The 27,627-nt window shown below is 37.0% G+C and overlaps 1 protein-coding gene across 2 annotated transcripts in view; it reads right to left on the reverse strand.

Annotated features, from left to right (window-relative positions):
• LARS2 (leucyl-tRNA synthetase 2, mitochondrial) overlaps positions 1 to 26,876 on the reverse strand; it is an 82,658-nt gene extending 55,782 nt beyond the window's left edge. For both annotated transcript variants that reach the window (XM_084211269.1, XM_084211268.1), the window contains exons 1-6: positions 26,795 to 26,876; positions 23,694 to 23,950; positions 21,746 to 21,874; positions 12,411 to 12,502; positions 10,532 to 10,592; positions 2,838 to 2,927 (exon numbers count right to left, since the gene is read on the reverse strand). In XM_084211269.1, coding sequence (XP_084067395.1) covers positions 2,838 to 2,927; positions 10,532 to 10,592; positions 12,411 to 12,502; positions 21,746 to 21,874; positions 23,694 to 23,933 — 612 coding nt within the window. In that variant the 5' untranslated portion in view covers positions 23,934 to 23,950; positions 26,795 to 26,876. The remainder of the gene's footprint in view (positions 1 to 2,837; positions 2,928 to 10,531; positions 10,593 to 12,410; positions 12,503 to 21,745; positions 21,875 to 23,693; positions 23,951 to 26,794) is intronic.
• Between the last annotated feature and the right edge of the window lie 751 nt (positions 26,877 to 27,627).

Consider the following 27,627-nt stretch of genomic DNA (forward strand, 5'->3'; position numbering starts at 1 on the left):
CATTAATAAATTGAGACTTGCCTTCAAATGAATCTTCTGTGAATTCAGACTTGAATTTAAACTTTTTACTTTTTGCCTACCTTTTCTCTGTTACCAACCAATAATACCACACTAGATTTTATAACAGGTTTATGAAAATTCATCAGGAAATAAAAATAAATCAACATATTTCATTATTACAAATGCATTTTCCAGAATTCCAGAAAATACAGCTTCTTCAGTAATAATACAAGGCATTATGAATATGGCTCTAATGATCTTTTAATTGATAAAGTTCTGAAAAAAACCCACACAAAGTTAACATTACAGCTAAAGAGAGATAAATCAGACAATATTGGGAAGTAATAAAATTCCAGTTGCATAAAGTGGTATTAGCATAAGCTTGTATTAAACTGGCTGTGACTCTAAGTTGAAAAAAAACCCCATTTCTATTTTGATGATAACATACCAAATTTATGGTGAAAATTTTGGAAGATAACTGAAATGATTACATAACTATTTAGCATAACAAATCCTCCTGTTACAACTCATGAGGCTATATCTAAATAAATCCTTCAAAACATAAAGCAAATGTGCATTTAAGAAATCGTTAGTGGAAAGGTCATTGTATTTTTTTAAGTTCCATTCCTTCCATCTCACACAGAATTTTGACAGTATCTAGAACGTGGCTAATAAATGAAATCTTTAGTTCCTGCTTGTACCTCACAAAGGCAACTTCTTGACAATGACAGCCTCTGAAACTGTGACCCCAGGAAGCTGCTCAAAGTCATCTACACAAAGAAAGCACAGAGCAGGAGTGTTCAGAGCACACCAATTATCTCGCTCTCCTCACTACACCAAAACAGACCATATGCTTTTAAGACAGGATTCATCTTGCCTAACTTCAGGTCTCCAAAGTGTAAGTATCTATCTCCAGGCTTGCTGTCTCTGGGTCCACTATGGATCACAGATATCTGATCAAAGTAAGAGAGTCAGGGCACTTATTAACCTCAGTGAAGCACTCACATCTGGCCAGGTCAATAACATCCACAGTACATTGAGTAGGTGAGTACTGCAGGAAAAAGGGACGATTTTGCTGCTATGAATAAAGGTACCCTCTCTGGATGCTGCAGCACTCAGGCAAACATTGTTAATCCTCCATAATTGCAGCTCCTGGACATACTGAGCCCGTGTCTCCCTGCCAGGGTAATTTCTGGTCAGACATGCACACTGCTGGAACAGACCATTAACTAGGCTAACACTCTCCTTGCCTTATTCTTATTGTCACAGTAAGGCTATGAATTATCTCTTGTATTCAAAATGAAACTGTAATACAGGAGACTTCAAGCTGTGTTTAATACGTATTGCAGATACACTGACAACATGAGACAAATATATGCTTTAAGTATATATGACTGTTCAAAGAGACCTAGGGTCATGGGCTCTCTCTGCCATCTGTTTCCTGCCAAAAAGCAACTGGTTCATATCCACCAGAGATTACATCCCCTGCAGATTGACAGATGCTGATTTAAGTCCTCAAACTGATCCTTGACTTGAAAGCAGATGGAAGTTAGAAGTAGATTCAATCACTGGTATCCAAACACCTCCAGGATCCCACAGTACTCGGAGTTAGAATGCAAAATTTATTTTGTATATCATCCCTGCTTTAAATGAAGCAGCAAACTTTTATTTTTCAGATTCATCTGAGTTCACTTGTCAAACAAACAAATTCACAGATAAAAACAGGTTTGTTATTACAAAGCTGGGGGGTTAATTTTTTTTTTAATACAAGAAAAAAATAATTACAGAAAGAAAAAAAAACCCCAACCCCCAATCCAGCATGCTACTATATATTAACCATTGAGGGGTTTTGCTGGTTGTCATTTAAGATCCCTGAATACAAATGCAAATAGGAGAAATAGCTCAGTAACACCCTGCTTTCCTAAATGCTACCTTTCACCATCAATCTCTTTTTCCAGGTTCACAGAATAATTGGAGTACATCCTTAATTATATCCTATGGGGTTTCCTGGTTTCTACAGAATACAAATGAAATATCAAAGCATATTTAGGAAATCTTAGTTTCCATTTTAAGTTAGAAACATTCACTAAATTGCTGCTTTGTTAAAGCGCAGCTGTTCAGGTATTTTGGAATTGCATTGCCTAGGCTATACAGAGAGTTCTCTGGACTGCTCACTCAACATCTTTGTTTCATCTTGTGTTTAAGAAATAACTGAAACCCTCACTTTTCAGATACGGCCTGACACATGCTATGTACAAAATATTATAATTTCTTAATGTACTGGTAACTGATGAACAGCTGTGATAGTCTTATGACACCTAATACTTCTTTAATATTTTGAAGATCACAAATAGAGTTCTGGAATAGGATGGTTATGCACCTGATCTCCGATTATCCTATCCAAAACCATAAATTCTGAGACAGTATTACAGTAATGTTAGACAGGTAAATAATCTCACTGCTGAAGAGACTCCTAATGACCACCATGTCATGTATTTCCATGAGGGACAATAAAATCTAGAAAATATTAAAGCCAGGAAATAAAAAACTAAAAGCTATATTCTGATCCTCCACATCAGCGCAAATCTCTGACAATAACACTTCTGACTTGACTTGCTACAATGGCCATGCATGTTAGTTAGCTACATAGAAAATTCATAAACTGCTACATAGAAAATTCTGTTATATATAAAATTAATTCTATTTTAGAATGATTTAAAACTAACAGAGCACAATCCCTTTATGACTGTGAATGGACTATCCACAAACATGCCACTGACACGAGAGGTCTAAATTAGTGTAGCAGCAAAATGTTGAAGGTCAAAGTTTGTACCTACCTCTTTTTGATACACTATCCCAGCTTCAAAAAGCTTAAGAAAGAGATATTGTGTCCATTTGTAGTACTCTGGTAAGCAAGTGGTTACCTCCTGTAGAAAAGAAATAGAAATTTCTGAAACTATTCTCAGTATTTTCCTACACTGTTTTAACTTCCATAATTAACCCAGGAGTGTATAATACATTCCAGAGTAAACATTTATGCATGTATTCATGTACAAACCTATTTATTTGTATAATGCTTACAATGAGTGATATTCACCTGTACACAAAACCAGAGAACGTGGGTTTAATGCAGAAGGAAAAGTTTCCCTGTTAACGTGGGATATAAAACTCTGTAAGATTAAAGCTGATAGATATAAGAACAGAAGATGAATGAAAGTGATCACAGCTGCCTGATCAAGGAAACAACAAAACTAGAAAAAAAATGCAGACTTCTCTCAAAGAACCCTCCTAGCCAGGCTGCCTTTCCACTGTTGCTCAGCAATGGGAAGCAGGAGCAGAGGCTGTGGATGCTCAGAGGCAGCAGGGAGCTGGCTGATGTGAAGCAGGCAGAGCGAGGAGCTTACAGCAGAAACTGTGGGCGCAGGAGGAGAGAGAACAGCGCTGAGGAGCCGCTGGCACACAGACCGTGCGGGGCAGACAGGATGGAATACAGGGTAAGACTGAACTTCGAGATGAAAGACTCGGGAAGGGGAGCTCACATTCAAAGGTCAAATAAGCAACTGTTCCAAAGGCAAAGGAGCTCAAGTTAGGAGGATGCTCTAGGTTAAAGTATGGAAAAAATGAGTCATAAAAGTCACAAATGAGGAGGATGGTTATGAAGGAAATAAAGACAGATAAAAATAAAAGACAACATAAGCAGGAGGAATGGGAGTTAAGAGAACAGCAAGCTACAATATAATGGATAGCTTTTTTAAAACTCAAAAACATTTGCTAAGTTTTTAATGAACTCTGATAATTAAAAAAACAAGCTGCTTACCAACTGCTTACAAAGCTCCATATTTTAAATGTTTGTTCTTAAAAAACTCGAACTTAAAATAAGTATTAATATGCAAAGACAAAGAATGGATTCCATCATTACCGACTCCCTGTTTTCTCAACACAAACACAGGTTTCAGAGATGCAATGGAAACCCACATACCTGCTTGAAGTGGAAGATGGCTTCTACACTGAACTTCAAATTAATATGAATCTCTTGATTTTAAAGTTACTGACAAAAAGTAAGCCACTGATACAATTTATTCCATTTGGAGTATTTATCAAGCATCAGAAATAGCTCTAAATGTGAAATGTCTTTCACGTGGGCTTTCCCATCATCCTAGCTTCCCACTACACACAGCTCCTGCAATATCATCTGCTACTCAAATGACATCTGAAATGCTCTAGCAGAAAATTTTTATTCTTTTTTTACAACTTTATATTCTAGTTGCTTTGAACTTTAGATTCCAGTGCTGAAACATAGCTTTTAACAATTAATATGACCTTTGAATAAATGTGCCTCAAAAGTGTGTATAAGAGGCTTTCAAGATCAAAAAGAGACATTTAATGGCAAGTTTTCAGCTCAGCATGTGAAGATCTAGTAATGAAAAACAGTTGCTTGATTAAAACCCTTTGCTCTGCACTGAAAAAAAAACCCACTTGATAAAAATCTGATTTCCATCTCTTCAACTAAGCACACTTAATAGTTTCCCCCACCCACTGCTTCTTCACACAGTGACAACAGTTCTTGTGCCAGTGTGATGCCACTACAGGCAACAGAGTTTCATCACCGGAGTATCAGACACAAGAGAAAGAGTCGCAATCCCTTTCAGTACATTATAAGATTATGTGAGCAATAGGCAAATAAGCAGGACGACAAAAGTGAGCTGACAAATAAAAATAGAAAAGTGAATGGAAATTGGTCCTTTTGGCCCTGAAAGGCAGGTATGTGTCAACTGAAACAAAAAGATGACACTTCCCAATCTAAACAAGCATGTTACAAGCCACACAAGCCTGAGCTACAAGATACAAGGTAATTGCTGCAAACAGAATCCCATGTACACGCTCTCTCACAAGGAGTAAATAGACATTTCTTTGAAAGAAATGCAACAGACTGTATCACTGAAAAAGAAATCTGCTGTGTGGTCACTGAGATGCAAAAAACCTCACTCAAGCTCACAATTTAACTTTATAACCATGAAGGTTTGGAGTAACATTTCAAGTTAATGAAGAAAGAGAAATTACACAACTAACACTAAGTAAAATGAGGCGCTGAAGACAAGACAGCAAACTCCTGCCAATCTTGAAATGTATTTTGGTGGTTTTTTTCCTACCATTTAGCCCAGTAAGATTTACTGTTATAAATAATTTTCTGTTTATTCCAGTTACTGACCTTGATCAAATGAATGATGTCTGGTAAAAGGTTTCCATCAGGCTGTCATCATGCTTAAATTAAGGTGAATGTTAACATATCTATTTATAAGCACGACAAAGATCTGCAGAACACTAACAGAACTATCTTAACTCAGAAATACACAAAAGAGTTTATAAAAGGGTTTGAAAAGTAGCATGCTGGAGCCATTCCAGCCTGTCAAAAACTGTACATTTCTGCTTCTCATTTGCGATCTGAGCACTGGCATTACAGCATACATATAGAATCCTGTATCATAAAGCAGTACAGTGAATATATATAACAGGATATTACCATATTTTCCACAAAAATGAAATACCTACTAAAAATCTGAACTCTTCTAAAAATATGTAAGATGCTGCTCAGCTGTCCACTGCAGTGCTCTGTGAGAGATGTAGTGATCACCCATCACCTCAGCACTTCAGAAGTATTATGAAATGGCAGGGAAAGCCTCTCCCTCTTCCCCCCATCCATTTTACCTTTTACTTTTGTCAGCTTTAAACAGACACTCTCACCAAAAATGTATCTTCGTCTTTGGTTACTGTTACTGTTCTTTATTCCTACAGGAATGACACTCATTCATTAATAGAATTCATTACAACAATTTAAATAAACCACCTATATAGGTGGTTTGCTTTTAAAAGAGCAGACACTGGCAAGGCATAGGAAAGACCCCTATCCTTACTAAAAACTACCTTGCTTAATCCACTTATTGCAGCACAGTAATTTGTTCCTAACAAATACCATACCAGAGGGGTTGGTAACTTGTTTATTTTGCAAATAAATTCTCAGTTACAGACTAAATGGTAGTATTACAATCTGGATTTGGTATCACTGCAATGTGGGAAGCAATGGGTCCATGTTAAAGGTCAAAAAGCCATTCACTATTATAAAATCTGATTTAAAGAGTACCTTTCAACTGCCAATAAAAATAAGGGTAACCAATAGTAAAGAATCCTGCATTAAAAAAACCAACAAAAAACAACAACTAAATCTAGATGAAAGATTTTGGTGTTTAATAAAAGAAAAAGTAATTTTCAAATGCTTTATTTTGAAATTCATTATTTGTTCTAAACCTGCTCCCTTCTTACAATTTTCTGTTATGAGTCTCTGACCTTATAATTCATTTTTGCTTGTATTTTTAAGAATAAGGTTACAACTTTAGGCTACTTCTGTGGCTATATTTTAAAAAATAAAAGTAATATTTATAGGCTGCATGAAAAGATATATTTTTTCCTAAGATTCACCAGGCTTTATGAATAACATGTAACTAGACTGGAGATATGCAATTTACTAGTTTATTAATAATATATTTATTTTTAGCACAGTCTTATGCTGTCCTGAAGACAGGCATGTTGCACCTCTTTAAAGGGAGATGAGAAGAAAAAGTCGGGATTGGGTTTTTTTCAAAATCTATTTGGGAAGATAAAACAGTCTTTAATCAATTATCTGCCTATTTTGGTTTTCAAGGGCATGCACTACCTCATCTAGAAGTATAATTATTTGATTTTCAGAGGTTTGGAGCTACACCAACCTACATTTCTAAATTAATTTGAGTATTTGTATTTCAAAGACCTTTAGTTTTATGCTTTATTAGCTACAAATAGAAATGTCATACAGTGCCTACATTTTGGAACATGAATATATTTTCTGAGGGAAAAAAGCAGTCTTGTATCAACAGTTTGGGTTTTTTTATATTTAATTATAATTTGGTCACTGATTATCAATGGTACGTGGATGAGAAGAAAGTTTCACAGGTAATAATCTACGTACTGCTGGTTTTATGTATGCTCAGGCAGTACACACAAATGACAACTTCAAAATTAAATAGAAAATTATCTGCACAAAGAAAATCTACCAAAGATTTAATTTTTTTAATGCACAGAGCAGACAGGGAACATTAATCTCATGCAAAAAATATGTCACTTGGAATGCAAAAATTGAAATTACTAAAAAACCTCCATAGAAAGAGCTACTTCCTGGGAGAAAGTTATAGATTGATAATAACAGTGGTGAACTGATGGCTTACTGGGAACATGCATTTGGTCTGATGACACTCCTGAACAAAATAAAGGAAAAACATTATATGCTTTTCATCTTTTGTTGCTGATGATATGAATCATTGAAAATTATACTGCTTAATTCCCCCAAAAATCATGTTCAAAAGAAGTCATGGGCAGTTTGTCATGCTGTCTGGGGTGGTATTTTCAAAAAATCTGATCACCAGGAATGCTCAGATTATAGTTATCTTAAACCCAAAACATAATGCTGGGGATTTTTTAAATTTTCCATGTGTTTTTAATGACTCTTAGAGACATTTCGAAAAACATAAATGTTCAGAACAGAAATGTTATCTCACTTACTTATTTTTTAAAAAAACTCTCCCCAGAATCACACCATTTTCAAAGTGATTTACAAAGATAATACTTCTAACTTGAGGCATTAAAATACTTCCATGTTTCAGGTAAAAAAGTCAGATAATCATTTGTAGTCAAAACTACTCTAAGGCAAAGTACTTGCAGACTTATTTTATTAGTTTAATTTCATTTTTCATTTCCTTAGATTTTCTGTTTAGGAGAGCAATTTTAAAGTGTCATTGTAACCTGACTGAAATAATCTAATAATCTAATCTAATTAATCTAGCTTTTAATAAATGTCTTATTTGTGATATCTTATTAGATAAGTAAGTTCACTGACAGCTACAAGACAGAAATAACTGCACATTTTGATTTGTAATACAGAGAAAACAATGGAAAAAAAAATAATTGAAAAATAAAAGGCAATTTCTAGTATTGCAAGTGCACTGGGATTTGCTCATACTAATTTTATCAAGCAATGAGATTTAACTAGTCTTTGTATTCCTGGACACAAATTTCTTGACAAGCAGACATGACTTTATAAGCAGGCACACTCTTTAGGACAGCTATATGCACTAGGTTCTCAAAATGGATTTTTTTTTCTTTTTTCCATTTCTCTTTTACCATACCATATGTAAAAGGTAAAGTTTATTTAAGTTTCCTTCCCATCATTTAAGTACATACTCTAAGCTGGCCACAGAGGACAGAGACAGTTAACATAAATTCACACTTTAGAAAAGCAATTCACTACAGATCAAGATAAGGATCTAAATTAGGGGAATAGGTTCCCTCCAGCATTATTTGCTAAGTACTATGCAGTAGGATAATAAAGGGGCAGGTTTAAACTACATCAATGAAATTAAATTTAAAACAGGTCCCTGCTTTGTGTAATAGCCTTGGTTAATTAGACCAACCCATATAAAATCTGTTTTTCTTGGATTGTTCATAGGAGTCACTAATACTAGAGGGTTTTTTGCAGTGCCACAGTATTTTGTGAGCCACTGATTTAGAGCCATACAAGTATAGAATACTATAAAAAAATACTCCTTACATCAAATAGCTCACTTTTAAGATAAGCACTTGCACAGCACAGTACTTTTCTGTGCAAAGATGCTTGAGTTAGGCCAGGAGCAGTACAGCTGAGGCAGTAAGATGCTCTGCCCAGCCTAATGAGCCCTGCAGAGAAGCAGGCTTTATCAGCCTGTAAAACACCCTGCTACAGCTTAGCCCTTCCATTTCCACAGGTGCTTCTTTCACGGCCAGCTCAAATATCTGTGCATTTGGAGGTTAACATAATATTTTGGGCATCATGCATTTTTTGCAATTAATAAACATATATGTTTCTATGGCTACCATTCAGGTTACTCTTACTCCAATTAGTATGGCAGGCTTTCCAAGTAAAACAAAACAGCTCATAAGCTAAGGAGTGAAATAAGCTAAGGAGTGAAAACATGCATTGTCTTTCAAGGAACATTTTTCAGCTGTTTTAAAATTTTACTTTTCAAAAGCACCAACTATGTGTCCCTAGAGCATTCTAAAGCATTTCAACTACACAGCAGTTCACATGGAGTTAGTAATAGGGTATCAAAGCCTTTTCCACAAGTATTCAGAGACTCCTGAAAGTTCATTAACTAAAATACAGTTTACTAGTAAAGTGAAGGTAACTCTTGAATAATAGGCACAGAGATGACAAATTATTTTTCCCTGGGTACTTATACTTCTTGCCATGGTTTTCAATACTGCCAGTTTTCCATCTGTTTTTCAGGACAGAAGGGCCAAATGGAAGCTTATACAGGAGACATTATTTTTTCAATTTTCTTGAAATGCAACCTGCATCACTGAATTGTGTGTGTGTGTGTGCACATGTGTACTCCATAACACAGCCTACACACAGGATTCCACTGCTTTCAAGTACTGCTGCACCTCACATACAGACAACCTCTGAGATACCAACAGCTTTAAAAATTAGATGTCGAGAATGCCTGTTGTGAAGCTTCCACAACTAATCTTTTATTTTCAGAGCAACTTTCGGCTACCAAGAAAATTTAAATCTTATTCAAAAGGCTTATACTGAAAAACCCTTCCATATATGAGACATGACAAAATGGTTTTTTAGATGCAAGACATACAAATAAACAACTTCACCTTCATGATTAAAGAAAACAGATGGCATGTCTCAGACTGTCAGAAAACGAATGCTTTTCCTTTTCAGACCTACAATACTGCTATAAAAATCCAAGATTAGCATCTCCATCACTCTATTCAAAATCACATTAAGGTGATAAGCAACAGCTACTGCTGAGAATATAAAGGCAGTGTGACTGATTCACTGGTAAATGCAATAACCTCACAATCGCTTCAAACGCTAATTTCTTTTTTATCTGGAAAATGACATTAGATTATGTCTGATCGTGTTTTTTAAGGTGAACACCTGATTCTCAAGCATTAGTGTTTTAAATAAAATTTCTGGTTTCCAAAATGATCCTGATATGAACATCTATGAAAATGCAGGCTTATACTTTAAAATTTGGAATAACATAACTGAGCCACCACTCCAATTTACTATCTTTAAACATTTGACATATGCATTGAAAACAGCACTCCTCAATAAACACACACCTTAGCACAAAGGCATTGCTGTTTCATAAATATCTGCTCATTACCTTATTTCTAACACAGAAAATTGATACCTCAAAGAGATAAAAAGCAAATACAAAATCAAAATGACTTTAAAGACTCTCCTCTGCATTCATACTATCAGATGATATCAGCATGTCAAAAGTTAGTGAAATCTGATAAAAAGCTCAATTTTACAGTTTAACAACTTAAACTGGTCACTGCCAAAGACAGGTGTATTGTCATAAATCAAATCGTGAAATTCCATGGGTCTCAATGCTCCATCATACAACAAAATAAAGCAGTATCCATTTTAAAAAGAAAATCTTACCCTTTCCCATGTAAAAGACAGACCTAGTGCATCAAACTGTTTCCTCATGTGTTGAATGTTACTGCAAAATAATGATAATAAATTAAAAATTATTAGCTTAAGATACTTCTAACATGTGATCCTATAAAAAATCTGGTGCTTATAGAGTTCTGAGAAATCAAAAGCACTAGTTAACCGCTAAACACTATGATCTCACTAGCAGTAAAACTCAGAACTGTCAGAATACTCAAATAATAATTTTAAAAAGCCCCCAATACATTCTAGTCCAATTCCCATGGCTATGTATATGAGACAAAACATTTTTTTTGCGCTAGATTTGAATGCAGCTTAAAAGTAAATATGGCAGGGTAGTTTGAAGGAAGCATTACTTAAGCACCACTTCTTACTATTTTTAATTATCTTTACTGCAGTTGAGTCAAAGGGCCCTCTTAAATCTCAATGCAGTAGGGGACACTTCCACTTTGAGCTTAACCCTGCTCCATTCTGGCAACACTATCCTGGCTGTTATTTTGCTGTGGCTCTGGTGATTGTGTGGCTGTAGAATAACCTGAATCAGCCTGAATTCAGCTGAAGATATACCCTACAAAAATTCTCCAAAAAAACCCCACCAGATTTCTTTCTTCCCTCTGATCAACAGGCTGATCAAACCAAAACTATGGCCCACAAAACCAGCTGAGCCAGTGCAAAGGAGGTGGAGGTGAGAAAGAACTACAAAACTTCTGTTGGCGGCATCACCATAGATAAACATTAATCAACTCTGACACTGTCAGGTTAGATGCTGCCTTGAATGGATTGTATTACAAATGTAAAGTAAGATACATCAGGATATACAGTGAAGCTTTAGTTTGAAAATATAATAAATATGCTTTACCAAAATACCTACAATGACACAACATTAATTAGTGACCTGGTGGGAATTCATTCAAATACTGTAAAATGGATTAAAATTTCTTAGGGACTTTGACCTTTCTACTGAAAGACATTCTGTCAGATAAAGTAGCATCTATCCTCCCAGAGTGGCTAAGTTAATAGTCATGAAACCAAGCATTTCATTTTGATCCAGAAAAAAACTTGCAGTGCTGAATAATTGAGTATTGCAAGTATTTAATATTATAATATTAAATTATAATATTTGTTGGAAAAGTATCAAGAATCTTAAGATGGGACCAGAAGCATGAACAAAACCCAAAGCAACAGCATTATCAAAGAAGGAAATGGATCAAGGCCTATAAAGATACCACAGATAGATTTCTGCATCCAGAGTACAACAAACAACTTCACTTAGGAAGATTAGTTTCAAGGCATTTTCAGAAACTGTTTACTTATATAACATTTTATTTATTTTAAAGAATATTAGGAGAACATAACACCCCATTCTGTGGTCTAAACACAAAAATGTTCACAGAAATCAGCAGCAATAATGGCTGCTTAGCACTTCCAAGATCCAGTTTCAAAAAACCCCAACTACCTCCTTCCTCTCTCATACGGTACAAAAATCTGCTAGTAAATCTAACCACATAACTCGTAATTTTCCCTTGTGTACTCTATACTAAGGTTTACCTCACCATGATGAAATTTTGATTTATTTATACCTGCTGGTTTGGGTGTTTGGGAAATGCTTCTCTTTTGATATTCTAGCATTTTACAATTTAAAAGTCATTGAGATTAAAACCTTGAAAATCATCCAAATATATTTATCTTTCAAAGCAGATTCATCTGCACAGTCCCATAAAATGTTTTCACATAACCTTGGTCTCAGATAACCCCGTTCTTTCCCGTACCATCTTTCTTCTATGCTAGTTTTGCTCTGTTTTATTGATTCATGGGGGCCACAGTACAGGCATTCACAGTGAAAATGCCATATTTCAATTCATTTCACCTTTGTGTCCAGCTTGCAGGGTGAAGGCCGTGTTCAACTGCAGCATTTTCTGCTGGTAAACCAAATGCATCCCATCCCATTGGATTTATCACCTGCCAGCAAAAAGAAAAACCACAGTGTTATGCAACTTTCTGGAACAGCATCAGCAACACACTGAGAGGCCCCTGAATAATGAATGGTGTTGGCATTCCAGCATTTGCTTTGTCTGAGCTGAACTTCTTCCAAACCTGCCAACTATGGCCAGCTTTGCTTTAAAAGATGACTATGAAGTGCACTTGTTACCTACAATGAGATGTTAGAGGGAGTTCAAAGCATTATGCAATAAAATCTCATGACTATTTCAATATCAGATTTACAATGACAAAACCCAACCCTTTGTAAGTTTGATTAGTGGTACAAGTCAGCAGTTGATGCTGCCACTGGACAGAACCAAATATTCATTCTAAAATAGAAGATGTTACGTAAAAATAGTTGAAACAACAGTTTTATAACTGTGACTGATGTGTAGCCTACTATTTTTTTACTTTGTGTTGAAAAACAGAATAAAAGAAAAATGTCCTATGATAACTTTAAATTCACCAGATAAAATTAAGAAGATGAGGAACAACAGTTTTAGTCAAATTTTACTAAAATATCTCTTGCAAATATAGACTACAGACTGACAAATTATTATTTCATGACCACAAATAAATAAAGTTGGGAAAAAAGTTTACTACAAAATATAATAGATAATTTCTGTTGAAATAGAGATGTATTCTTCCTGTTAACATGCACATTATTTAGAAAAATAATCTAGCAATACGGCAAGTATTCAAAAAACCTCTTTAATAACCAACAAAAGAAAGGCCAGTACTTAAGATGCTGTCATTAAACACATATATATTGGATACCTGATAAAGTCAATTCTATTTCTTACCCTACAAATGTGTATAAATTCAATAATCATTATTAAAATTACACAAGTTTAACAATAGCAAAACATGACTAACATTTTACAAGTTGCAAGAAATCAAAATTTTTACCCCTATTTATATAAAGAACATGTTTCTTAGTGGCATGTAAGCAAACAAGCCATAAAAGAGCAATCCCAACCATACTAATCTCATAATATTTTCTCCATGTGAAAAATCACCTCATTTTAGAAGCGTAAGAGCTACTTTTGTCACTGCTTTGAATTATTTTTATTCTTCTTTGCCACTGCTTTCCAATCTTCTGACTTAATGTAATATTTCATAAAAAATATTTATAGACGTGTTTATAAAGATGCCCTAGGCACCAACACAATGTAAAAGCAACAGGATTTAACAGATGTGACTCTTCAGCATTCTCATTTTCAGCACTGATCTAAAACTAAACCTGCTGTCTATCATTACTCTACTGGTGCAGCAACAAATCCAAAGGTATTAACCTGTGATCATCCATGATCAAAGCCAGCCCAATACAGGCCCAAGCATAGCACATTTCTGGTGTCTAAATCCAACAGAAACTGGAATGCTATTCCGTGTTACAAACTCTCCCTATCAGACAAACTATTGCTCCTCACACCACGGTATCAGAAATTATTAACTGCCTATTTCCTCAGATATAGAGGGGGGAAAATGTCAGTCAGAGCCTAAACCACTTCTTAACACACCTCTGAGGCACACCTCTGCCCAGCCCTTCCCTACCCTGACCATCCACCCACCAATCAAAACTACTGGTATGCTTTGCATAAGCTATAAATACCAACAGAATTTTTATGGATATCTTAAAATATTAATTTATGCAGCTCAGTTCTTTTTGACCTCTAGTATTGCTGACAACCTACTTCTGGACAGATGTGATGGAAAAAAGCAGATTTTTTTTTTTCCCCTGTGTATAATACATGTTTTCTCTATTTAAATGCCCTAGACTAAGGTCTTGCATTTACATTCTTACAAATGCCTTGTCTTACTACAAGTTGATGCACATTAAGTGAGATTAGAAAGAATCACTACTGGTTAATTTTTGTAAAATTTGGATTCTGATGATCTCTTGGATACAGACAGGCAGCCAAACGCAAGGCACAATCTCGTTTCTCATTTTGCTCCTGAGCAAAAGGATGTGGGAAAACCAACTTCACTATCAGCTACAGACTCCCCAAAAGGGCTGATGGGTGCTCCAGACAGTTCATGTGCAGACATTTTAACACTGTACCATCAGTGCTGGAAAAAGCAGACTGTGCTCACACATCTCCCAAATTCTAGCATTTATCAAAAATACCATATTCACTCTTCACATTCAAAAGTTCAATTTAACGACCAATAGCATGCCTCAAGCTAAAGGTCTGAAGAAGTATGCTAATTCAATCAGAAAACTGAATTTAAAGAGACATTAAAAATATCCTCAAATTAGCCTCCAGGATAGATCTATTTATGTAGTTGCTATAGAGATGAATGTAACATGCACAGTGGTTTAGAAAATGATTTCAAGTTTATTGTCTCTTTTACTTCTCTACCATGAATGGATTTGAAAGATTTGTGAAATGCATTTGTCTAAACAACAGGTCAGCTCCTTCTGGCTGTAATCTGCAGCAAAAATGCCACAGTTTCCATGCAGCATTTGACATTACATCTTAACTCTAGTTTTTCAACATAAAAATCTGAAGAGAAATGGAAGAGGAGAAGAAAATATGCAGCTAACATGTCAAAAGTTGGCACAAAGGAAAAAGGAAAGTTCGACTGTTCAAAACAAATTAAAAATATGAAGAAAAAAATAGAAAGCAATTTTGAAGACAAAAGAGTTATTCCTTGTAGCTCTTTGATGGGTTGGTCACTGGTCTAACTAGCAAAAAACATGGCTGCTCTCTCTAGCAGCAAGATGAGCAGAAGAAAAACAAGTCATCCCCTTTCTTGAATGCTGACTTGATTGCTTTCAACAGCAACCTCTAAACCTTATGCAACTGAGGGATCCACTCTGCTCACTGCAGAGTGACGATTCTTCCAAACATCACTTCTCTAAGTATACAATATTTTCTCTAAGCCTCAAGGAGAAAGAAAAACAAATAATGACTGTATCTTGTTAAACAGCAGGCTGCATGAGCCTAAGGGTACCTACACCAGCTAAAAGAAGGCAAGCTGTATTTTCAGCCATTTTACAATGGCAGAAGGCAGCGCTACCACCGTTGTGGGTTTATCCTCACAATGAAGTGGACAGGTGAACTCCTTATGCCAAAAACTTCCAGGTTAGACTTGAACACACATGGCATGTGCTTCAGATCCTCAGAAGTTCACATGACCATGCAGGATCAACTATGAAACACCGGCATATACTCCAGTTTGCGCAGGAGTATAAAACGTTACAAGGAAGTGATTAAATAGTGTGTAGGGAACAAAGCGCTCAGTAACCACCACACTGAATGGGCTTTTTAAGAACAAGTTATTAAAAATAAAACCAGTTGCATCTTGAAACATTTTAGATCCCAAAGACTCTGGCTTGAAGCATTTTTAAAAACCATTTCACAGCATGGTCAAATACCTGCTGTTAGTGATGGCTAGAGCTCTTCATGTTACTGTGGGAGCAAGGGGAGAAAGACACAGAAACTCCCTTGATTCAATGCTGAGATCTCAGCTCTTCCTCTCTGAGCATTCTCATCTGTTCACTGCTGTAACAATCAGCTCATTATACTGACATCAGTAGGTGAGATCAGTGTACTATATAACACAGAACTGACAATGATCTCATAACACTCGGCTCTAAGCCTCCATCACCATAACCAGGGCTGGTGAGCTGGTGATTCAGTGAATTTTCCTCGGTCTTTGTAAGGACATGAAGCACATGTTTGCTCTCCTGATGTATTCAGTATGTCTCAGAACTATGACTAGGGAGCTGACATACTGTTCTTACACTCAGATCAATGCATTCTAAATTTCAAGAAAGATGGCAGACTCAGTGTCAGAAAGGCCTGCAAATAAATATATTTAATTCAGAGAAAGTGTAATAAAAGAAGATGACCAGAAATGAAAATTAAGAGGCTTGCTGACAAATTAGTGGTTTGAATTGATATAGCAAAGTCTACATTCCTATCCCTACTTGCAGCCCCATGACACACTCGACATGAACTAACCAAAAAAAGCTGGCAAAACAAGCAATCCAGGATTACAAGTTCCAGCTGCCAGAAAACACCTCTAGCTCCATCATGGATCTTGCAATTGTGCAATCACAGACATATGAGACAGCAAGGACTTGCAGTTGGAGAGGGGAAAGGAAAGGATGACTGCTCCTTCCACTGGCTGCCCACAGTGGGCTGAACTTGTTGAAAATCTGATGTAAACGGGTGTATTGCAGCACATTTTAAATACAAGACCTCCCCTTGTGCGAAGCCTAGATCCTCTTTTAACCATTACAGGTAATAGACATCATTGCACAACAGGTTAAAACAAACAAACAAGCAAACAAGCAAACAAACAAACAAACAAACAAACCCCCCCAAGGAAGTAAGGCACACCTGAAAAAAGATAAAAATAAGGAATTTTTGACCAGTGTGTACATTCTAAAAAGGACCATTTTGATGCTTCTCTGCAACATAGTGCTGCATACTAGAGAAGGTACTCTCTAATAATCAAACCATACAGATTTCTATCAAAACATAAAATGCCCATTTATTTTTATTCTTATAGAATAAAAGATATGAGAAATTACTCAACATCCACAGAGTGCCATACACATTTTGAGAACAAAGTTATCTTTTCCCTCCTTAATCTCACACATTCTTGTCTAACATAATTATATTTAAAACTATATCTCATTTTCTCTTTTTCTTTCAAAACGAAACAGAGTGAGCTCATTAACACCTTCAATACAGGTTGTGGGAAAACTGAAATTAAATAAGATTCAATTCACACACAATAATTGTAACATTTGCTACTTGATTTATACCACATGAAATAACCTGACAAAAGGACACAACATCCTCACAAAAAAAAAAAAAAGTGAAGAATAGCAGCTAGTGATGATCAGAAAATGGATCTGTATCGAAATAATTCATCCTACTGGTGAATAATTATAGAGTTTTAATTAAACTTGCCTGTCTGGCTTCAATACCATTCACTTTTGCAATTTCAAGTGTATTAAGATTCACTGCTGAAAGGGAAAATAATTAATGAAAATACATCCAATTAAAAAGAAGATATGTTATGGATAAAAAGAAAACGCCCTTCAAGTCATTTAGGCGTATTGCAGAAATATCACTGACTATACTCTAATCCCATCCATCCCAGTTTAAGTATAAATTAAGAAATAATTAGTATAGTGTGATTCTAGCATGCAGGAATTTCACCCTGATTTGATTACAGAAAGGAGTATTCACAGTTCTGTACAACTCTCACATGTGACTGCCTGGCTTTGGTACCAGTTTCATTACAAAGATATCACAAGAACTATTGAACTGAATCACTCTGTTTACTGATCACTAAGGGAATTATTCTCAGTCCTCTGAGAGGCACAAATTATCCACTTCGGAATTTATCAAAGACATGTTAATGATAGCATGATAAAGTAATGGTAAATACTTTTTCCCAGAGCAATAGCACACTGGAAGTCTACACAGCAATCTCAAATAATGAATAGGAAATCGCTTCTTACAAAACTCCTACATTTGCATTCACAACATGCATGAAAATTCACAGAGTAAACACAACCAGAAACTACACATCATAGTTCTGGATTGATTTATTAAAAACTATAAATTGGTAATTTAAAATATATTCATTACTTTTTCATAGCATTTTATAATAAACACGTTTATAATAAGATGTAGAACTTTCCCTATGTAAAAACTGTTTCAATTGCACTTCAAGAAACATGTCACCCTTAACACACTCTGGAAAGACCAGCTCAGTGCAGCCATGCTAGGCAAACTATATGGCATACATTTCCCACGCAGAGACTTCAAACTTCAGTAATCAAAATGTAAACAAGTTATCTTAAAACACATGCACTCTACAAATCATTTATCCAGCAACCCAACCCAAGTGCATGATAGCTTGCTTCCCATGCACTGCCTACAGGTCCTTGAGGAGTCAGTGCTGGAACAAGACAATGCTTTACAATGCTTTCATCTACAGTTTTATATTGAAGCAGTATTTCTTTCAGAAACAAGGTGGGGAAAAGAGCAATAGATATTTATTTTCACACTTAAAGTGCTGGTGCAGTACAGGCTTCTGGGAAATATCTGTAGAGCTCAGTGTGCATTACCTCTCTAGAAAATTTTAACTGAAACAAAATCAGAATTTCTGGAGCGGAAAAAAATTGAATACCAATGTTACATTTAAAAAAAACCAATACCACAACAGAATCCAAATTATTAAAAACTTTCCAAGTTAAAATTTCAAAATACTTCCAATATGAAGAAATTACACAACTGCATTCAAAAGAAGGTCTAAAGGACCTCTAATCCCTTTGTAAATGTATTCTAGCCTATCCTCACTAAAATATAACAAAATATAGGCCAATTCTTGCCTGCTCAGATTAAATCAATATGTAATTAATTTACTGCTTTCTCATTAAGGAATTTTTAATGAAAAATACCTCCATTTTGTTCAATATAAATTAATCTTTTACTCTCTCATATATTCTTGTCAACTACATACACATGATAGACGTTTCCCCTCACTGCTTTTTAAATAACAAATATACATTGTAGTCTGAAGCTTTCCCTGGGAACTGTAAATCTGAATGGTTTTGTCTGTAATTTTCATTGTAAGAGCCCGTCACTTCTCATTGCCTTACACTCTTCCTTTAATTTGAAAATGATGGATGCAAAGTTTAAACAATATTGCCACTCAAAAATCTTACCCTAACCTGGCACTGAATGCCTGAAATTGATTCACTTCTACTCAGATTTTTGATTGGAGAAAAATTAGCAGTCCCTAGGCTTTCAAACATGCAATATTAAAGCTGAATTTTGAGAACAAAATAGAATATCAATTGAATAACTTCAAAATCATGCATACTAACAATTCTGTTTCTAAAGCATTCTTTCTTTATATATACTGAAGAATTCCAGTAATTCCTTGAATACAGAGACAAATTAATTTTTCTAGGGACTATATAAATTTTTATGATATAACCACATCTTAGCCTACAATCATCACAGTATCTTAAACATCATAACCTTTGACAGATTGTACAACCATGAAAAAGGCAGAGAGAAGTTTTAGAGGCTGATAAATTAATTGCAAAGAAAAAATCAATTCTACAGACTCTAATTCTAAGTGATGGAGAAATTAGCATGGGTAATAAAGGAAAAGTTCTTTAAGGTAAATGTAAGTTCCAGCAAGTTAATGCACATCAATAACACAATGTCTATTAATCTGACATACACAGAAAATCATCTGAGAGATTTTTAATGTCTCTTAATCATAAATGAAAGTTAAATTCTTTGGCTGCCCACCTTTAGTCAAAAATAGATGTTCAAACTGGTTAACATAACAGAAGATACAAGTATTTTTAGAAATCCAGCATGTTCTACAGGCACTTCTTCAAAGTAATTTTTACATGAAATATAAAAATATGCTGAAATGCAAGATGTAAAAACCTGAAAAGTCTGGAAAAATTTTTCTAGAAAAAATATAGGCAAATGTGGAAATAAAAACTTGCTTGCATGGTGGCTCTTGCATTTCATTGGAATTATATTATCTTTTTACTTTTCTCCAAATGTTTCTATTAAAGGTGCTTACTTACCTTGTATTCAAAAATTTACAACTAGAGCATACTACTGGATGTAGATAATTATTTTCACAAGTACAAGAAGAAAAAAGTTTTCATCTTTCTGAACAGCAATTTACTGGCTACCTTCCCTGCTATTGATAAGAGATGGCTACATCCTGAAATGACATTCCATGAATGGTCTTACCATCAAGCAAAAACCAAGCATCCCTTCAAATGCCCTGTTAACTCAATTTTTTTAGTGAGATCCAAGTTCTGGTCATTCAGAGGAGTTACAAAAGGTAAGTGTTATAACAGGCATTGGGGTTTCTTCTCATTTAAAGGCTAAGGCATTTATTTCTTTTTCTTGCAATTTCAAAAGCCTAAGAATGCATATCTGTAAGGCAGCAGCAAGTATTCAGTGCATGGTATGTTCATTGCTGGCAAAAACCACGTAGTATTTGGAAAGGCAGCACACTGAATAATGCAGTGACAATACCTATCAGAATCTCAGGGATGGTGATAAATCCAGGAAATGCTACACTTCTTCAGTACTTGTAGCAAGGAAATTGCAATTAGTACCACAACCAGCAACTAACAATTCTTTCTCAATTTCATCTTCTTTGTACTCTCTTGAGGTTGATAGCTATATTCTTGAGCTGCTCCTTCTCTCTTGTACAATAGAGACTCCTTCCTGTCATCCTAGATCCTTGCCTATACTATTTCTCTCTTTTTGTTCCCTTCTCTTTCCATATTCCTCCTTCCTACTGTTTTCCCAGCTTCTTCACATTTTCCCTCTACCAAATGTCTTTCCTCTGTAATATGGCTGTCACTCAGGCCACAGTTCTCCTACACCTTCCTTACATCCTTCAAATTTTACCTTGACAGCCTTTACTGCAGAATGCCAGCCAAGATCCCACTGCGGATTGCAGGGACAAGGCTCTCAGCTACCCCTTCAACCTAATGGAGAGACAGAAGGGAGTGAGGAGAAATTATGGCAGGCGTGGGGGAGACTGGGAAACAGAAAAATGTGGAAGGGAAAATGGGATGTAGCAAGAAAGTTACACTTACTCTACCTCACAGGCCTGCACCTTCAGAAGACATTTCATATATATGAGCAAGGCTGAAATGGGCAAGCCAAGGGGTCTGATGCTACAGAACAGAAACTTTCAGCTACACACACATGATGTGGCATGATTCTCTTTGTCTGACTTGCAGCAGTCACAAAAAAAAAGAGAGGTTTCTCTCCCAGCAGGCACAGAGGCTGTCCTTCTGCATCTGACAAGAGACATGAACTGGTTCTCAGGAGCAGAAGAGGTGAAAGCAGTTGATTTTGGTGGTATCTATTTTCTCTTGCCAGGTACATCTTTTCCTCCCCCCAGTCCCACCCAGCTAGCAGGAGGGTTGTCAGCCTCCTCTCACAGAAACTGTGTGGCCCAGAGGTCTCAGTGACACTGTGCCACACATCAGTAGATTCAGGCACCTCATACAGCACCACTGGCTTTAATAAAACTCTCAAATTTCAATATTCAAAGCTTCACAGGTCATTATCTACACACCTGTAGCACATACTCCACTTTAATGGATTTTGGGAAATACTAATCTCCTGATCAATTATGATATTAAAAAAAAAAAAACCCAACCCAGTCCTACCACTGATCTATTCTTACCTGCATCCCTCTCATTTTCTGGAACCGAGCTACTGCATCACTGATGGTGTAGACGCGAACATGGCCCATGTGAAGCTTCCCAGAAGGATATGGGAACATAGAAAGCACATAAAATTTTGGTCTTGATTTCTAGAAAGAAATTTGTAGAAACTAGTAACTACATGAGTTAGCATTTCACTTGAACAAATACATGTGCACCTTATAAACTACTACACAACACCATAAAGAGAAACACGGTTCTGCTGGAACTGATCCAAGTGAGCACTGACAAAGTTCATTGGATCAAATTCTTTGAGAACGTAAACAGAGGTGTTTTACCAGACTTTGCTGCCATCTCATCAATTTATACAGATATTTCAATGACACTTAAATGTTATGGAAATTAATTAACTTTTACTCAAAAAAGCTAATTTGACAGAACTGGAGCTTAACAAAGTACCATTGCCACTGTAGCATCTGCAACTGATTATCCATGTGTTCTTAGTCTGCCCCAACAAAAACATGAAAACATAGCAGATTAAATAACAGTTTAAACAATGTTTTACTTTGTATCTACAACAAATACAGAGCTCACTCCTGGCCAGTTGCTTTTCATCATCTGAACTGCATTAACTCCCAGAGTGACTGCATCATTTGCAATTGCATGAACATCTGCTAAAGGGAAACTGTTCAGTTTCACTACGTATGCTCAGATCCAAACAGATCTTACAAGCAAGATTTTGCATAATGAAAAGAAACAAAAAATTTCATTTACTTAGGTTTAATTAAAATGACAAAAGTTACAAAGAAATCACAAATCCTCTAGTACATCAATTATTCCTAATACATCTTGATTACCACTGAATTCATCACTGATACTTTGATAGTATCAAGTGCCACTGATACTTGCTAAGTTCTTATATTATTTTTCTTGTTAATAATAAAAAAATTACAGGCAGCTTTCAGCTTTTACTGTTCTGAATAAAACTCTATTAGCATTTGACAAATAATATTTCTTTATCACTTTTGTTCAATCACAGCAAAATCAGAAATAATCTGAGTACTTCGCAGCAGCAATACACACTATTTGCCTCTTAATATGTTATTAAATCTACTTCAACTGTAAGGAAAAAACAAAAATATCATTAAAAATACAATTTAGAACTTAGCATACATACGCTACATATGACTCCTATGTACATATGTATATAAAAGGCACAAGTCTAAATGAATGCTTTCCCTGCTACAGGTATACATGGACACCATTTCATCTCAGTTTTCCTCCCTAGAAAAAGCAAGCTGTTTTCTCTTTTCATTTTTTTTGTCAGAGAAAAGGCAAATTTTAAAGGAGATGAACAAAAAAACATCAAGAGACACAGAAGTGTTTTTTATCTATTGTGACAGAATAATTGTGAAGGCAAAAAGAGTCAGAGATTGTGATACAGCTGTTTTCAAGATCTTTTATTGCATGGGAAAACTTGTTTTTTTCTTCAAGTCACTTACTATTCCTATGAGACTCTAAACCAGAAAATATTAAAAATCTTTTTCCCTTAACACAGATTTTAGTGAGTCACAGGGTGTAGTGTAATAGATTTGTCATAACATGGGGAACAGAACCTTGAGAAAATTGTTTACAAACCTTAGGATTAGGTGTTTCTTTTAATACTTGAAATAATTAACTGCCAAATATCGTATAATATGCAAAGAAAGAACTGATTACTTAAACCCTTCGTAAATGTACAAGTTTATACTTTGCCTGTTACTGTATTTTTCCTCAGGATTTTTGAAATTATTTTTGTTTACTTATTTCATTAATGTTTTTTAATAATCTACATGAAAGTATTTTCCCCTGAAATGTAATGCACATCTAATCATTATAAGCCATCTGTACTAAGCAAGTTTCAATTAATTCCATTCTAAGAAAACAAAAATATAAACATGTTCTCTCCACATTTCCCATAATGCTTACATCAGTTTCTGAAATTCTGCAGAACTGATCCTTTATTCTTGGGAACCACCAATTTTCAACTCGTTTCCTTGTCTCCAACCCATAGTTTTTTTCCCATTTCCCCGTCTCACTGTAAATTGTTCTCACACAAGCAGGAACCAGTCTTCTCTGCCATTTAATTAATCCCAGGAAGCCATTTAGTTGTCTCTTCAAACAGGAGGAACACGGGCCAACTCCAACTCTTTGAAAAACTGACTGCATTCTTAAGGTTATGGTACCTGAAAAGACAAAAATATGCATTTCATGCCACAATACATAACAAGAATTCAATGATTATTATGATTATACTGCAAAGCAGTAGCTATTAAATTATTTTAGCTTGACTTAGACTACTCAGCTGCTTTTCATGGAACTTGCATTTTATTTCCATGTCTGAATTATAAAAGTATGTATTTTTTAGTCAAGAGAACTAACTGTGGCCTCGCACAGAACAAAACCATTGTGTTAGATGTCTTATCTAATAAAATAAAATTCTTGCATTCAGTCTCCCATAAAGGCATAATCAGTCAATTGAAGGTTCCAGAAGCTCCACTGCCTGAATAGAAGATGGCTAACAGGGTGTTAGTAAAAATTCAGAATGAAACAGAGAGAAAAGGAAGTTGGATGAAATTATACTGTAAAAATACTGAATTTGTCATCACTGAAAAGAGATGGGGGAGGATGACTATAATTAGTAGATTTCAACCAGATATTCTAAACCAACTATTTTGCTAATGCTTTCTTTTTCAACTAAAAATCTGGTTAACTCCTCAAATGCTTTAGAGAGGGTCTTCTAAAGCTACTCAGATGGGAGAAAGATTGAACAGCTCCCATATTTGGGATCAGTTTCAACAAGATATTTGCTGATTTTACTTCCTACAGTAGGAAATATGGCATTAAAAGAACCTCTACTCTGAGATTTCCTCCTCATCTTGACTGCCTTTTTTTTTTTAACGGCATTTTTACATCAGTACTTTCTATCCTCTGTGGTTGGTTTTTGTGCTTTGGTGTTGTTTTTTTTCTTTTTAATTTTGCCAAATACACTTGTACCAAACTAGCTGTTTCAGCCAGTTCAGAATTTTCCTTGCAGAGTTACATCAGTAAAATCTCAGTGTAGAGAAACTCTGCATAAGAAAAGATTTTACTTATGCATTTCCCATAAGTTAGAAACATTATCAGTAAGAATAATTGCTATAGCACCAAAATTAGATCCCCAGCAAGCTAGTGGGAGTTATGCTTCCTTTAACATTCACCATACACGCACACACAAACCCTCACTGCCTGTCTCATTACCTACCTATAGAATTGCTCCTTTTCTCTTTTACTTAAAGCAGGGTCTTATAAACACTTTTTCACTTATGTCACATCAGTGCTTTGGATTTCTTGTTGCTACCCTCCATAACCTCTCTCATTTGTAATAAAAACAAATCCAGGACTGTACTCAGGATTCCCAGTGCAGGCATACATGAGTCATTCAGGAGACTCCAACTTCCCCCCTTCCATAGCATCACACTCATCTCAAAATTAGCATTTCAGTACTTCAAAGTTTTTTGCTTATTTTTACTAGTTATTTCCTTATTACTTATGTCTTATTTCTATCGATTTATTTTACAACAGAAAGGAGTGCTTCCTTATGCAAGCCAATTTCAGCACCGCTGATTTACAAAGCAAGTATTTTAAAGCCCAAAAGCTACACATGAAGGGAGAGTAGTGGATGAGAGGACACAGTCTCAAGCTGCACATGGGGAGGTTTATGCTGGTCGTTAGGAAGAATTTCTTCCCAGAAGGGGTAATTAGATATTGGAATGGGCTGCCCAGGGAGGTGGTGGAGTCACCATCCCTGGAGGTGTTTAAGGAAAGACTGGACACAACACTCAGTGCCAAGGTCTGGTTGACAGGGTGGTGTTTGGTCATGGCTTGGACTCCATGATCTCAGAGGTTTTTTCCAACTTAATTGATTCTGAGACAGAAAGAGCACAGACACCGTGCCTGTGCACAGCTCAAGGAAGCCCACTAGCCAATGTCATGCCTGAGAGGGCATATTTGGGTGACCTCAGGCCCTACAGGTCACCCAAGCAGGGGTCAGAGCAGTGGGTGGGAGTGAGAAAACAGCCACAGCCAAGGGCACACAGCACTAGTGCTAAGCTCATTCAAATACAAGGAATTTCAGGATGAGAAAGAGAACCACAGTGTCCTTCCTCCCAGGTACCATCATGCACAAGATGCAATGGTCAGCCAGCCATGCGTTGGGGCAAGCCAGCATGCATGACACAGAGGATAATCAAATCCAAAAGACACGGCACGAAGATGTTTTTCCTTTCCAGGCTAGTGTGCATGGAAATAGGCGAAGGACAGTACCTCTCCCTGCCCCACTTAAGGACACTCCAGCCTAACGCTGTGCGAGTCTTTCAAGGAGCAGGTTATGAGCCTAAAACTGACTTATTCACGCAGGTGTGCCAAGCAAGGAGGGAGGGGCTGGTCTGATAGAGAAATAAATCACAGAATGTCCTGAGCTTCAAGGGATGCACAAGGATAGCTGACTCCAACTCCTGGCCCTGCACAGGACACTCCAAGAGTCACACCATGTGCTCAGGAGCATTGTCCAAGCACTTTTTGAACTGTGTCAGGCTTGGGGCCATGCCCACTTCCCTGGAGAGCCTGCTCAGCGCCCAACCACCTTCTGGGGTAAGAACCTTTTCCTAATACCCAATGTAAACCTCCCTGACACAGGAAACGTTCGGAAAGATGCAGTAAGTGAGCGGGAGACTGAATTGAAGTCCTGGAAACTGCCTGACGAGGCCCAGGTCACTCCACTCAGCCCCGGGCGGGTGGGGGGTGTCCGGCCGCCGGAGGAGCTTGCACGGGGAGCAGGCGGCTCCAGGGCGGGACAGAGCGAAGGGAGAGCGGTGACAGAGGGACGCTGGAGGAGGGGGGAACTCCGTGGGCAGAGGACTGCCGGGAGAGCCGGCCGGGCACGGGCAAGGAGCCCAAAGGAGCAGGCTTTGTGCAACCGCGGGCAGCGGGATGAGCGCGGCTCCGGCGGGCGGGGGGCGTGAGGCGGGGCCGGGCGGGGGGACCGTTACCTGCGCGCGCCCTCCCTCAGCTCCCCCGCCGCGCCGCGGGCGCCGCCATCTTGGCGTGTCGGTGTCGGAGCGAGGCGCCGCCTCCGCCCTTGGCACCGCCCGGCGGGGCGGGAGCTCCGCGCAGGGAGGAGCGGGAAGAGTTTCCCCCTCACCCGAACGTGGCGTGGAAAGGTGGAACAAGAGTAATTAACAAAAATAATGGCTTTAAAAAATTAATTAACCGGGATTCAGCTCTGTAGCAAATGCACAGAGCCTGCTGAGCCATGAAAAGAGAGGGGCCGTCATTAATGTTTATAAATATCTTGAGCGGGGGTGCCGAGAGGGTGTTTCCAGGCTCTTCTCGGTGGTGCCAAGCAGTGTGACATGAGACAACTGATGCAGGTAGAAACTGCTGCGCAGGAAGTTGCAGCTGAACATGAGGAAGAACTTCTTTGCTGTGCAGTGACCGTGCCCTGGAACAGATTGCCCAGAGAGGTTGTGGAGTCTCCCTCATTTGATATATTCGGGAGCCGTCTGGACTCAGTCCCGTGCCCTGTGATCTAGGATGATGCTGCTCGAGCAGGGAGGTTGGACCAGACGACCAACTGTGGTCCCCTCCAACCTGACCTTTTCTGTGTGGTTAGTTTTGCTCCCTTCACAGCATATACAGATGCCCTGCAAAGTGGGTTAGGGCTAGATTTCAGCAAATTCAATAATTTTACTTACCTTTTTGGGGTTTTTTTGTTTCTTTGTTTATTTGTCTGGGGGTTTTTATGGCAGATTCTGAAATAAAGACAACGGTTTGGGGATTTTTTTTGTGATGTCTTTTTGACTAGTCAGAGTAAAAAGCAGAA

The sequence above is a fragment of the Fringilla coelebs genome (genome assembly GCF_963513975.1).
Source record: "Fringilla coelebs genome assembly, chromosome: 1".
Classification (NCBI taxonomy): Eukaryota; Metazoa; Chordata; class Aves; order Passeriformes; family Fringillidae; genus Fringilla; species Fringilla coelebs.